The sequence below is a fragment of the Thermobia domestica genome, chromosome 17 (genome assembly GCF_964235325.1).
Source record: "Thermobia domestica chromosome 17, izTheDome1.hap1.1, whole genome shotgun sequence".
Lineage (NCBI taxonomy): Eukaryota > Metazoa > Arthropoda > Insecta > Zygentoma > Lepismatidae > Thermobia > Thermobia domestica.
In genome coordinates this window covers 174,339,135-174,352,230 of record NC_137470.1, presented here as the reverse complement: position 1 = coordinate 174,352,230, position 13,096 = coordinate 174,339,135, and the positions used below count along the sequence as shown (strand labels likewise).

Below are 13,096 nucleotides of genomic sequence, written 5' to 3'. Positions count from 1 at the left end.
ATTCGACGCGTTATTGCCGAAATAGAGCCTGATTTACTAAGAAGAGTGTGTGAAAATTGATCCTCGCAGACTACGCCATGTCCAGGCAAACTGCGGTGACTACATGCCCAAAATCATATTCAAACATTAATGCTATTTAAATGACTGTCAAATAAAGCCAATTTAATGGATATTTAAAACATTTTTCTGTGTTTTACTTCAACAAAAAAGTTTTCCACCTCTAAAACAAACACCCGTTAGTATTTAAGAGAAATTTTCTTTGTTCTTTTACATATTATTATAATTTTCTCGAAACTTTTGTAAGCTAATTTATATCAGTGAAGTGTTTAACAGTGAAATGACTGTGGCATAATTTAACTCAATAAATCTTATTCATTGCAGTTCATTTAGCTTCTGATCTTTCCTCGTAAATTATAAGATTTAACACTTATTTACAATGAGAATTTAAGAGTAAAATTGTCCATGTATAAAGCATATTTTTGTAATACAGGGTTAGCATAAACGATTCATTCGTTTTGAAAAGGCTATATTTTCAGAAGTATACACATGAAGGGTATATGAAAAGAAACACATACTCACGAAGTTTGTATTGTGTAGAGTTTGGAACCCCATTATTAGAACATCCCAGTTCATGACTACCTAACCGATGAACGTCCGCATCGCTGGATTGGGCGTATTGGTGAGAATGACCTAGCTTTGTTTCCCGAGCCTCCCAGATCTGATTTAACGCCCTGCGACTTCTTCCTGTGGGCTTACGTTAAAGACCTTGTTTACGTACTACCACTACCGCAATCTTTAGTCGAGCTCAAAGAACGTATCAATGCTGCAGTGCAGACAATTGACAGAACTAAGCAACAAAATGTATGAAGTGAGCTCGAGTATCCTCTGGACGTGTATCGTGTCACCAGAGAGACATATATTGAACATTTGTAGAGGGTGTACAAACTTGGTAAGTTTTTTGTTCTTTTCATATATCTTTCATGTGTGTCCGTACGTGTGTGTAGTGCGATAAATATTTATTGCAGTATTAATCGGTATGTTAAGCAAACGTAGGAACCAAACTTTGTATGAAAAACCAAGATGATATTATAGTACAGGGCTAGCATAAATGATTCATTTATTTTAGAAAGGTTGAAAATACAACTTTTTAAAAATAAATGAATCATTTATGCTAGCCCTGTACCATAATATATGTATAATTTCATCTTGATTTTTCATACAAAGTTTGGCTCCTACGTTTGCTTAACATATCGATTAATACTTCGATAAATATTTATTTGTGATGTTAAATAAAATATTGTGCATGTCTGTACTTTGTACTTTTAATGCAGACAACTTATGTGTTTCCAAAAATCTTAAGTCTTGGTGTCATTTTCATTGGAGACCACAAGATGTGGGCTAAGTAATTGCTGCATGCCGTAATAGCACATGCATTAACGTTTTTATATTCGCCTGCTAAAATTTTTCTTAAATCCTTCACTATGTTGTTTAGCATAACCTCAAAGAAAAGTTTGAATAGTTTTCTCTCCTCTGTCCTTCAGAATATACAGGGTGCCCGAGAAGTCCCTAACAACTTCTGGAAAGCAGTACTTGAATTCAAATGAAGTGTTTATAATATCAAAGAACACACGGTAACTCAACAAAACCACAGAAGTTCGACATGACCATCCTTCATCTCCAAGCAGTTCTCATCTATCTGTGGTGCACCTGAACACACGGAGCAACATTGGTAGGGTAATGCTACGCACCGATGACGAAATGCGTACACACAGATGTGCCAAGTTTCTAATATTCGGGTGTACAAGGTGAAGGGTTACGAATTTCTACATGACAGTGTGGAGGTAATCCATCTTGCTGGAAGAGCAGGTATAGGTTCCGATGTCTTATTTGAGAGAACACAAAATTAACTAATATATCAAGATATGTGTGACGAACGATAGTTTTCTCTGCAAAGAAAAAAATCCAATAATTTCATTCTCTCTCAAGCCACACTAAACGTTGACCTTTGGGCTGTCTCGTTAATACTTTATGGACTCTCGAAAATGTTCACTACCTTAGATTCGCCCATTCTGTCTCTTGACCTCTGCACTGAGGTGAAATGTTGCCTCATCGTAAAACGTGATCTCTTTGTCTATGTTGATGCGCTGGAGAATGTCTTGTGCAAACGTTGCGCGTCTGGGTTTATCGTCGGGTTTCACCTCATGTAACAATTGCACTTTCTATGCATAAAACTTTAGGCCTTTGTGTACCACATCGTGCATAACTGATTTTGGGACAACAAGCTCGTGTGACGCCATACGAACACATTTCTTAGGACTTCTTGCAAACCTATCTGAAATTCGATTAACAGTCTCCTCTGATACTCATGGTGGTCCACCACAATGCCTCTCAGCAACAGGTCCTGTTTCTAGAAACGCTGCTTTCCACACCTGGATTCTCTGACTTTAGGAGAGTTTTTGTTGTATTCTGCACGGAAACGTTGCTGAACTCCAATAATGGAAACTAGTTCTACGTACCACCACATGTTTGTGCTTTTTCAGCATTCGTCTCCAGTTTTCGTTTCTTTTCAAATGTTTTAATTTCTTCTGTTTTCAGTACCTGAGATAAAAAATGAAATAAAAATGAATAAAAATAAAACAAATTAACTTGATATAACATTATAAATACAGTATAAATTTTCACAGCTAATCTACCACCTAACACCTAACAAAATTGTTTGGATTGTTTGTTATGTTTAGTCTAAATGTTTCAAATTACGGCGTTTCATCTCGGACACACTGTATTCTATGGCGAGTTCACACAGAATGTTTTGTTTATTTTTCTTGTAGAATATTATGCATAAAAATCTAAATTCATTTATAAATTTTGGTAAATATAATTAATAAATGTAATATATGAATTGTTAAAAAGGTACTCCTGATTAGTAATTCATAATTTGTTCTTATCATACAGCTTCTTTCAATACTGATACAAAGCTGGTACTTGTGAACGCTATACACTTCAAAGGCTTGTGGAAGGAGAAATTTGAGCATAGTAAGACACAAAGGGAACTGTTTCATACAAATACAGGAACAGATATGGAAGTTGAAATGATGGATGTTACTAGGTACTTTCCCTACGCAGAAGTAGACAGTTTAAAGTCTCAAGTATTGGAGTTACCTTACTCGGTAAGCTAAAGTTTATAATTCTTCTTATTAATCGATTTGGTCAGAAATAAGAATCTAGATATAATACACGAATAGCAAGTGCAGTTTCAAACTCGGATGGAAACAAACCGATCTACCTTCTGCAGGATGGGCCAAAAGTCTCTGAGCTGCTGTTTGTGGTTTGTGAATGAACAAACCACTAACAATACAACAGCTGAAGGACAAGATTCGTGCACAAATACGGACACTCGGACCAGAAATGTTGATCCTTATCACGAATCATGTGCTAGACAAGACCCGTATCTGTGAGACCCAGAATAGCGAACACCTACTTGAGATTATATCCACACTGAGAAAAAAAATATAGGTGGCGTACTTAAAAAGGTAGGTTACACGCGTAATTCCTGTAGTTTTTGGAATTAACGTACAGCAGACGTATAACTGAAAACGCATGTTTTATAATACTTTCGGTATAAGTGTTCCATCTATACATACTTTCTGTATGAAACAATGTAAGCGGTCAGGATCTCAGATACAAATGGGTGTATATAACATATAGCTGACGAAGGTAGCATAAGTATATGCATGTGATATGCGGAAAGCTGTTAGATGTCAGTCATCCTGCAACGGCACGATATAACATCTAAAGGCAGTGCCTATGTAGCATACGGATAGTGTATGCTCCATACTGACTTCTATAGTAAGGAAGAGGATACCGTGTATTTGTACAATATACCGCTGTCCGGAGAACGGATTTTTCTCTGTGCACATATACGTTTGAACAATCTCCCATCCTTGGTCTTTAAGTTCCTGAAATATCAATGGAAACTAATTATAAAGAAAACTAAATTTATTCACAGTTATATTCCCTAGGAGAGGTTTGACCCATTCTGTATATACACACACATATAAATCGATATTTAAAAAGTTGAAGCACCATGAGCTGAAATATATATATTTTATGATTTTCCTCACACTGAACATTCCTTCAGTGTGACTGTTCTTTCATAGTGTTGTGTTCTATGATAAAGAGTATTATGCCAGGGTACGCAGGACAGTTTGGTTTTCGCAACAGGCAAGACAGAGTGAGTGAGAAGGAAGACTATTGCAAATTTTCAAAATGATACGAAAAGAAATCTTCAATTTAGCATCTCCCTCCTTTGCTGTTTAGGCTTTGGAGACGTTGATTGATTATATTTTTTTGTGTGGAATAATTAGAATATGGGTGGACACATATGAACTTAGAGAAACCAAGGATGCGATGCTGTCCTCAACAAACTAATACTCAGATTAATTTTATAAATACAGTGGAACATCGATAACTTGAAGCTGAAGGGAATACATAAAAATGCGAGTTATCGAACTTTTCGAGTAATTATAGTTCGAGTTGTTAAAGTGGCAACAACGAAAACTCGAGATACCTAGGATCCACTTTCCTCATTAAAGGTGACTATATAACTTCTATAACTCATACTTTTATTTGTTCAATCTGAATTATTAAAAGTTGTGAAAGTTCCAGGGAAAAAGAAGAGTTACTGTCCTAGAAACAGATGAAGAGGGCTTTCATATTCAGACATAATAAAACACATCCACACTACACATTAGCAACAATGACATTTACGTAAAAGTGTGAAGTTATAGCTTCGAGGTATCGAGGTCACGTCAAGGGAAATTCGACTTATAGAGGTACACTTCGACTTATAGAGATTCGCAGAAACGAAAGTTCATGTTACAAAGTATTTTTAATGTGATCATGGAATCCATAAAATTCGACTTATTGAGATTGTAATTTTTAAATATTCGACTTACAGAGGTTATTTTAACATTGAGTGTTATTGAGAGTTAAAGGGAATGTGAAAAAAATTCGAATTGTCCAGGTCCAACTACTAGAGACGATGAATCTAGTACTAAGCAACAATGATTCTCACATTGTGATCTTCAGAGCACAATTTATTTTTATTTATTTTGAAATTAAAGTAGAAAATACATACAGATTCTCCTTCAGTTTTCTAGAATGTAAAAATCAAAACCATACAAAGTTTACAAGGAATGTGAATACTCAACTTACATCTTTGCACGACTGTGCTATTTTTTATATATATAAAATGTCTGTTTTCTAAACGGGCGCCCTCAAGTGGGGGCTCCACCGGTCCGAACCTCCCCAAACTTCGTAATTCGACATACGCTTGTACACTTTCTAAATAAAATTATACTTGTCTACCAGAGAAATGATTGGTGTAGCCTGAAGATTTTATCTTACACTTCATATGTATTCTCATACAAACAATGTTTTCTTAGGAAAACAATCTAGTTCTATAATTTTGCCTGAGAAATATAGTTGGTAGTACATAACAATCAATTATCGTATTTTAGGATGTAGGATAATGCCGGATCAATACTATACAGACGTAGCACATTATAGTATTAGACTCCCAAAATTGCTTTGGACCCCTCTCAACAAAAACTCCTGGGTACGAGTCTGGATTTATATCTTATTTATAAAAGCCACATATAGCAGTGCCTCCCGCTAGTTCCTAGCAGCAAACACGGATCTAAGGTTTGCCACGAGCATGACACTTCCAATTTAAAAAAAAAAATTAAGATGGATAATATGATGAATATGCACGGTATTAAGAACAAAACTGTTCCTAAGGGGCCGCGGTGGCTCACTGATAGAGCGTTCGCTTGTGATATATGGGGTCCTTCTTTCAATCCCAGGGCTTTATGGCCTTTGTGGTGGACAAACACCGTGTGCGTGGGTTTCCTCAGTGCTCTGCCGTTTCTTCCCACTTTCTTTATCCCACCATTTCATTCAATTCTTAACATCACCGTCTCCTTTAGCCTAACAAGCATAACTGTTGGACATAAAACTCAAAGATTTATTTTAAAAAAAACTGTTCCTATTCTCTCTAGGTTCTACAATAATTTATTAAAGCGTTCATATATTCGAGAAAATTAACTCACTTTATCATCAAATTATCATAACATTAATTTTTGGAAGTTTGATTTTAATCACTTTTATCACATTCTAACTATGTTGTTTAATCCATTTATTTTAAAATACCTATTTTAGTTATCAGTTAAAAACTTATATCATTTAATAGTTGTGTGTTCACTACACCTGTATGTGAAAATTTCGTTAATTTATTTTTCCTGTTTATGTACAAAATTTAAATGACACCTCTTGTTTGAAATTCTACACCACATTTAGAATATTTTCCTTTCAGGGAGAGGATCTAAAAATGTTAATAATCCTACCCTACGAAGGCTCGGAAATTGCACAGATAGAAGAGAAAATAACTGAATTCAATTTGACAGCTTTAACTACAGAACTTAAGGAAAAAGAAGTGCATGTAAATCTACCGAAATTTCAAGTACAACAATGGATAAATGTTACTTCTGTTTTGTCTGAGGTATGTGCACTTTATGGTAATTGCAGCATTTTTATTTCTGAAATGCAATCTTTAAATTTGACTTGGTACATATAATTCATATTTTTTCTGCAAGAAGTTAAATACCTATGAGTGTTTTATTTTGCTCCGTTATCTGACGTGCCATCTTAAATACGTAAATATGTTATTTTTCTTAACATTCTGTAAGTAATTTCACTATATCCAATAATCTAAATATTTTCGTATCACAGAAAATATGAGCTATTCCCACTGGGATGGGTTTCCGTTAGGTAATAGGTAATTAGAAAAATGTTTCCCATCACTCCAATTTGTTATTCACTAGTCTAGAGTTCAATATTTCTTGAATGAAATTCCACTAAATTTCGGAAGAAACAAAATGAAAATTTTGACAATTACTTTCAACAAAAGTATATCCAAATGGGTACCCTTCGAAGGACATTCATTCGTATATCATTTTGTATTTTACGACTAGCAGCGTTCACCCCGCTTCGCTGCGGTCACCCCGGAACGCAATAAACTTTGTTACTTAGATAATTTTTACTTTTTCGCTTTCAAGTGATATGATAAAAACCATAGAAGATTGCACTAATGTTAACATTATATCGCCTGTCATTTATGTTAACCCGCCCCGCTTCGCTGCTGTCATCCCGGAACGCAATAAACTTTGTTACTTAGATAATTTTTACTTTTTCGCTTTCAAGTGATTTATAGCGCCTGTCAGTTATGTTAACCCGCCGAGTCACAGGGTCATGCGGGTTGCATATAAATACGTTTATTTTTATACCTATGATGAACTAATAACTAAGGATTTGTACGTATGGACACCTGAATGGTCAATTATCTCAAGACACTGGTAATTGAAAATTAAAGTGATATGATAAAAACCATCTAGGGTCCACATCCTAACAACCCCCCAAAAATGAAAGAAATCGGTTCAGCCGTATTAGCGTGATGAGCGGACAAAGGATTTTTTTTACGTATGGACACCTGATTGGTCAATTATCTCAAGACACTGGTAATTGAAAATTAAAGTGATATGATAAAAACCATCTAGGGTCCAAATCCTAACAACCCCCCAAAAATGAAAGAAATCGGTTCAGCCGTATTAGCGTGATGAGCGGACAAAGGATTTTGTGCGTTCTCTTTTATATATATAGATTCCTTTGATAATGTTATGATAACAAACATTTTTTGGCTTAGTTGCTTTGCACCCAAAACCACTTAAAATGACGCTGGTATCCAATTGAATATCACAGGCACTAAACGCTTCACAAGCTTTAGTTGTAGCTGAATTATCGTTTCGACGGTTCCCACGTAATAAATAGATTTCAAATAGTGTATTTTTTACTGTAATTCCAATCAATATAACCAAAACTTTTTGAGTTCATGTAACGATCCCAAAACTTTGTCTTAAAGTTATACCGTTTTCAAACCACGAACTCTTCTTGTGGTCGCCCTTTGTGTATCAATCATAGCTTTATTTTAAAGAATTCGCATAAACAGAATTCTTCACCTGAGAAAAGTAGTAATATAAAAATAATTACAAGAAATTGTAAAATTCAGCACCAGAACAAGTCATCTCTCACATTCTCCCTCTATAGCAGCCAGAAGTTATAGGTCTGTTTCAATGTTAAATTCATATAGTTTGAATATTATATATAGTTTGAATTCGTATAGTTAAATCTTTTCTTTTACGTCCCACCGTTATGCCGGCTAGGCTAAAGAAGACGGTAATGGTGGGAAATTAATGGAATGGAGGAATGAAGAAAGTGGGAAGAAACAGGAGAACCTCGAGCGAACCCACGCACACTTTGTTTGTCCAATACAAAGTTCAGTTGGCAGGGATCGAACCAAGGACTTCATGCACCAGAGGTGTACCGCTGAGGCACTGCTTCCGCTTCGTATAGTTGGAATTATACTGTAGCTTTACAACTGTGAAACGAAACTCACTTTTATTTAGTTCATTATTACGTGTTCCACCTTTCTTTCAAATCAAGAAATTATCACTTTGGTCTCAGAAAACTTAAAGATGTTAGGAGAATATTAGAAATCTGAAGAATATTAGAAGAACAAATTTTCTATTATTAATTTTAATTGTAGAGCGAACATGGTGGCTCAGTGGTAAAATTCTTACCTCTGGTGCCTTGGGTCCCTGATTCGATCCCCGACCAAGTAAATTTGTGGTAGACAATATTGTGTGCGGGTTTTTTCGGGGAACTCTTGTTTCCTCCCAGATTCTCATTCCATTGATTATTTCATCATCATTCACTTGCCTTAATCATTAGCCTAAAGGGCATAAACGTGTTACGTTAAACTGAAAGACTTTATTTAATTTTAATTTGTACACTAAAGATACATTATAGTTAATATTTCTTCTGACGTTGTGGTCCCGCGTGGAGTACTCGCTAACGCTCTCGCCTTTGGCGCAAGCGGTCCTGGGTTCGATTTCCGATGGGGACACTCAGTTTAAAAAATGTAACATCTTTTTCAGGAAAGCCATCTTGAATGAGTTTTTTCCTCGATTCCTAATTCTTAATTCTATCCCTGAAATCTAATTCTTAGTCCTAAACCTAATCTTCTCATGTTAACAAACAATGTAACTGTTAAAGTTCCGGAACAACATAAATCACACTTCACTAGTGCTCCTATATATGTATGCAACAATTCAATAGCTTTTTGTAAGTTATTTATTTTAACTTTGCAGATGGGTCTGAATACGATCTTGAGTGAAGAAGCCGACTTCTCAGGCATCACCCAGCAGTCAAACATGAAATTGTCCGAAGTCTTACATAAAGTTTTCCTAGAGGTAAACGAGGAAGGAATGGAGGCCGCTGCTGTTACTAATACTAGTAAGTATTTTTTTTAGTATTGTTTGATAACTTGTATTAAATTTTAGTATTTACTCCCCCTCAAGTCTTCCGCTTGCTATATACCAGTACAGTACAGGTTAAGATTGTGCCTAATTAGGACTTTTAATTGTTTACAGCTAAGAGTTTTCTTAGTTTTTCCAACATTTAGTTTCCGCTTACACAAATATTAAATTCAATGGTGAAATTTAAATATTAATGGTCAAGTCTAAATATTGTCAAATCTAAATATTAATGGTCACATCTAAATATTAATAGCCAAATCTAAATATTAATGGTGAAATTTAATTATTAATGGTCAAATTTAAATATTAATTGTCAATTCCAATTGGCAATGGTCAAATCTAAATATTAATGGTCAAATCCAAATATTAATGGCTGGATCTAAATATCAATGGTCACATCTAAATATTAATGCCTGAATCTAAATATAAATGGCAAAATCTAAATATTAATGGTCATATCTAAATAGTAATTGTCATATCTAAATATTAATGATCAAATCTAAATATTAGTGGTGAAATCTAAATATTAATGGTCAAATATATATATTAATGGTCAAATCTAAACATTAATAGTCAAATCTAAATATAAATTGTCAAATCTAAATGTTAATGGTCACTTCTAAGTATTAATGGTCGAATCTAATTATTAATTGCCAAATCTAAATATTAATGAGTAAATCTGAATATTAATGTTAAATGCAAATACTAATGGTCAAATCTAAATATTAATTGTGAAATTTAAATATTAATTGTCAAATCTAAATATTGCTACGGCCATTGTTTTAATTCAAACAATAAAGCAACTTCTTGGTTAGTATATCTGCGATTTCATTTTCAAATAATTAAACAGAAACAATAAAGTTAAATTGCAATTAAGTAGTCACAATTGTCTCAAATTACCTACATACTACCGATCAGGTGTGCAACCACAAAAGGAGGGATCCACCAGGTCCTAACTTCCCCCAAAATTTCCTAACTCAACATACATTTGTTCACTTTCTCAATATAACTATACATGTTTAACAGGGAAATGATTGATGCAGCATGAAAATTTGATTTTACACTTCACTCTTTCACTTTTACACTTCACTCTTTCTCTTATAAAAACAATCGTATTTTTCTGAAAATATAGGTGTAAATATTTTACAATTCTTTCTGCAGAATAATACCCGTTGAATACTACATAGACGTAGTGGCTTGTAGTATTAGAGCCCCATCCCCAAAGCTTGGAAGCCCCAACAAAAGTTTCTAGCTGTCTCTTGGTACAACTCTGAACTATTCATCTTCCTCTTAATTATTGTAATAAATGGAGCTTATGAACTCAAACTTCATATTTCTTTATAAGGCAGAAGTCTAAGGTATTTATCTACAGTAGTGGTGGATCGTTGTAGTACCCTTGCTGTATGTATTTCTTGCTTTTGTAAAGGCGACTCCTACTGTCACACCAATAAATTCACTTTTGCCACCACAACAACATTCAAGAGTACACATGGTATGTTACAGCACATATATTACTGAAACTCTCCCATCTTACTGCGCGGCTATTCGAAGCATTAAATGCATGGCTATACAGTGCGTTCACAACGCGTTTTTTATGGCTCAGCGTACGCTTGGAATACGCTGACCATGTATTTAAATGTGGATGGCTAATCACAATGCGCTGCAAACAAGAAAGCAATAAAAACGCGCAGAATACGTAGGCTCGGGCGTATTTGGTGCGTTTCGGAGCAATAGACTGAATGCTGTTTAGGAATCAGTAAAAGATGCGTAAAGGAAAGGAAAAAAGAAAGACGTGTTGCCAGGCAAGGGGGATTTTAGCAAGAAAAAAGCTGCTTTGAAAATGCTTTGTGCAGAGTATTAGAACTCTGCTATTATAAAGTATGTGTGTATAGCGAAACAAAATTCACAAAAAAAAATACAAGGAAATTCCGACAAATTAGCTAATCACAGAAAAATCTATGTAACACAATAGGGTTAATTCTCGTGATTCGCATGAATGAGAATAAGAGTGTGGCAGTAAGGCCTGAAACCCTGACTCGGTAACAGTATGATTTATAACTGGCGACAGTAAAATTACCGTACAGCCACTTTGATCGAGTTCACTGTGGGGAGTAACGTATCCAAAAAATGAAATGTAATCTATGAGTTTTACGTCCCACGATTATGAAGGTTAGGCTAAACGAGAGGGTGATGATGAATAATGAATGAAATGGTGGAATGAAGAAAGTGGGAAGAAACGGGAGAACCCAGAGAAAACCCATGCACACGGTGTTTGTCCACCACAAAGTTCACTTGGCAGGGGCTGGGATCGAACCTGGGAGCCGCAGCACCAGAGGTGAACGCTCGCGGACCCCTATCGTATAAGTCATGTATCCTCGAATAGCCATTCACTTAATCGCATATGTTCCTTTGTTGACGAAACACCTAATCGCACTTGTTTCGAGTGCTGGAAAAGTGGTTACCTTGAAAAATTATTGATAATAGATTTCTGGACACAGGAAAAAACTTTTTTCACAGGTTAGTGTCTGCCTGTGTGTTTTCACCTAAAAGTATGACCGATCTATCAATTTTCCATCCTACAATTCTTGTTTCCTCTAGAGATAATTGAGAAGTACTAATGCCTTTGTAACGCAGTTATAAAAATTGTCTCTCAAAGCTAAAATGTAGAAGTTGTTTCCAGGTGAAGCGAAACTTACGTGATTTTTTTTTCTCTATTTTCAGGTATTAGTGTCCAGCATGATTCATCTCCAAACATTTTCTTTGCTGATCATCCATTTACATACTTCGTTTACCATAAACCAACGATGACTATACTCTTCATAGGGAACTATAAAATTCCGGAAACTCCGTAATTCAGGAAAAAAATGGGCTTGATTTTAATGCTAATGTTCTACTATATCACTGACTTAATGTTTTCCTTTTTCTTTTTTCTTTTCTTTTTCTTTTCTTCTTTCTTTCTTTCTCTCTTTCTTTTCTTTTGCATTTGATTTGTATGTATTTGAAATGTATCTAAATTTAAATAAAAATGTTTTTGCGCAATTAATTTATGTTTAGTCATTTCGTTTTAATCTTTGTGTAATATCAAAATGAAAGGTAGGAGAGGAAACTAGTGACTACCTATTTGTGGCAGCTCAGTTACAGCATGAACTTGCTCAAGAACAGAGTGAACATGGGACCTCCACACAGCGTCATAAGGGCGTGTGTGATCTATGAGTTCAAACTGGGGCCAAACGCCGCTGCACTGAGGAGGAAGATATGCCAGGCCTTTGGTGAGGTTATCGTGACTACGCGAACAGTGCAGAGGTGGTTTAGCAAGTTTAAGGACGGTAACGAAAATACTCTAAGACGCACCATGTGCAGGAAGACAAACACATGTAGAAAATTAAGATCTTGAGGCAGTAATTGAGGCGGACAGTGGCCAGACATGTGAGGAATTGGAACTACAATTCAGTGTGAAGGAAAAAAACCGTTCGGCACCTACATCACCTTGACAAAGACTACAAGTTAGGTAGATGGGTACCACATGATTTGATCCGGGCCAGAAGGCAACACAAGCAGACATCTGAGGAAAGACCCATTTCTGAACAGGGTGTTGACATGTGATGAGAAGTGGGTCCTGTACGAAGCTCCACGGCGCACTCATTATTGGTTAGCATTGCACGAAC

At 35.4% G+C, this 13,096-nt stretch overlaps 1 protein-coding gene across 2 annotated transcripts in view; it reads left to right on the top strand.

Moving 5' to 3' along the window:
* LOC145673818 (serpin I2-like) overlaps positions 1-12,440 on the top strand; it is a 45,032-nt gene extending 32,592 nt beyond the window's left edge. Inside the window, exons 6-9 of one of the 2 annotated variants that reach the window (XM_081743583.1) lie at positions 2,953-3,167; positions 6,374-6,559; positions 9,264-9,408; positions 12,153-12,440. In XM_081743583.1, the coding sequence (XP_081599709.1) occupies positions 2,953-3,167; positions 6,374-6,559; positions 9,264-9,408; positions 12,153-12,283 (677 nt within the window). In that variant the 3' untranslated portion in view covers positions 12,284-12,440. The remainder of the gene's footprint in view (positions 1-2,952; positions 3,168-6,373; positions 6,560-9,263; positions 9,409-12,152) is intronic. The other variant, XM_081743584.1, reaches the window with a different exon arrangement.
* The last annotated feature ends 656 nt before the right edge of the window (positions 12,441-13,096 follow it).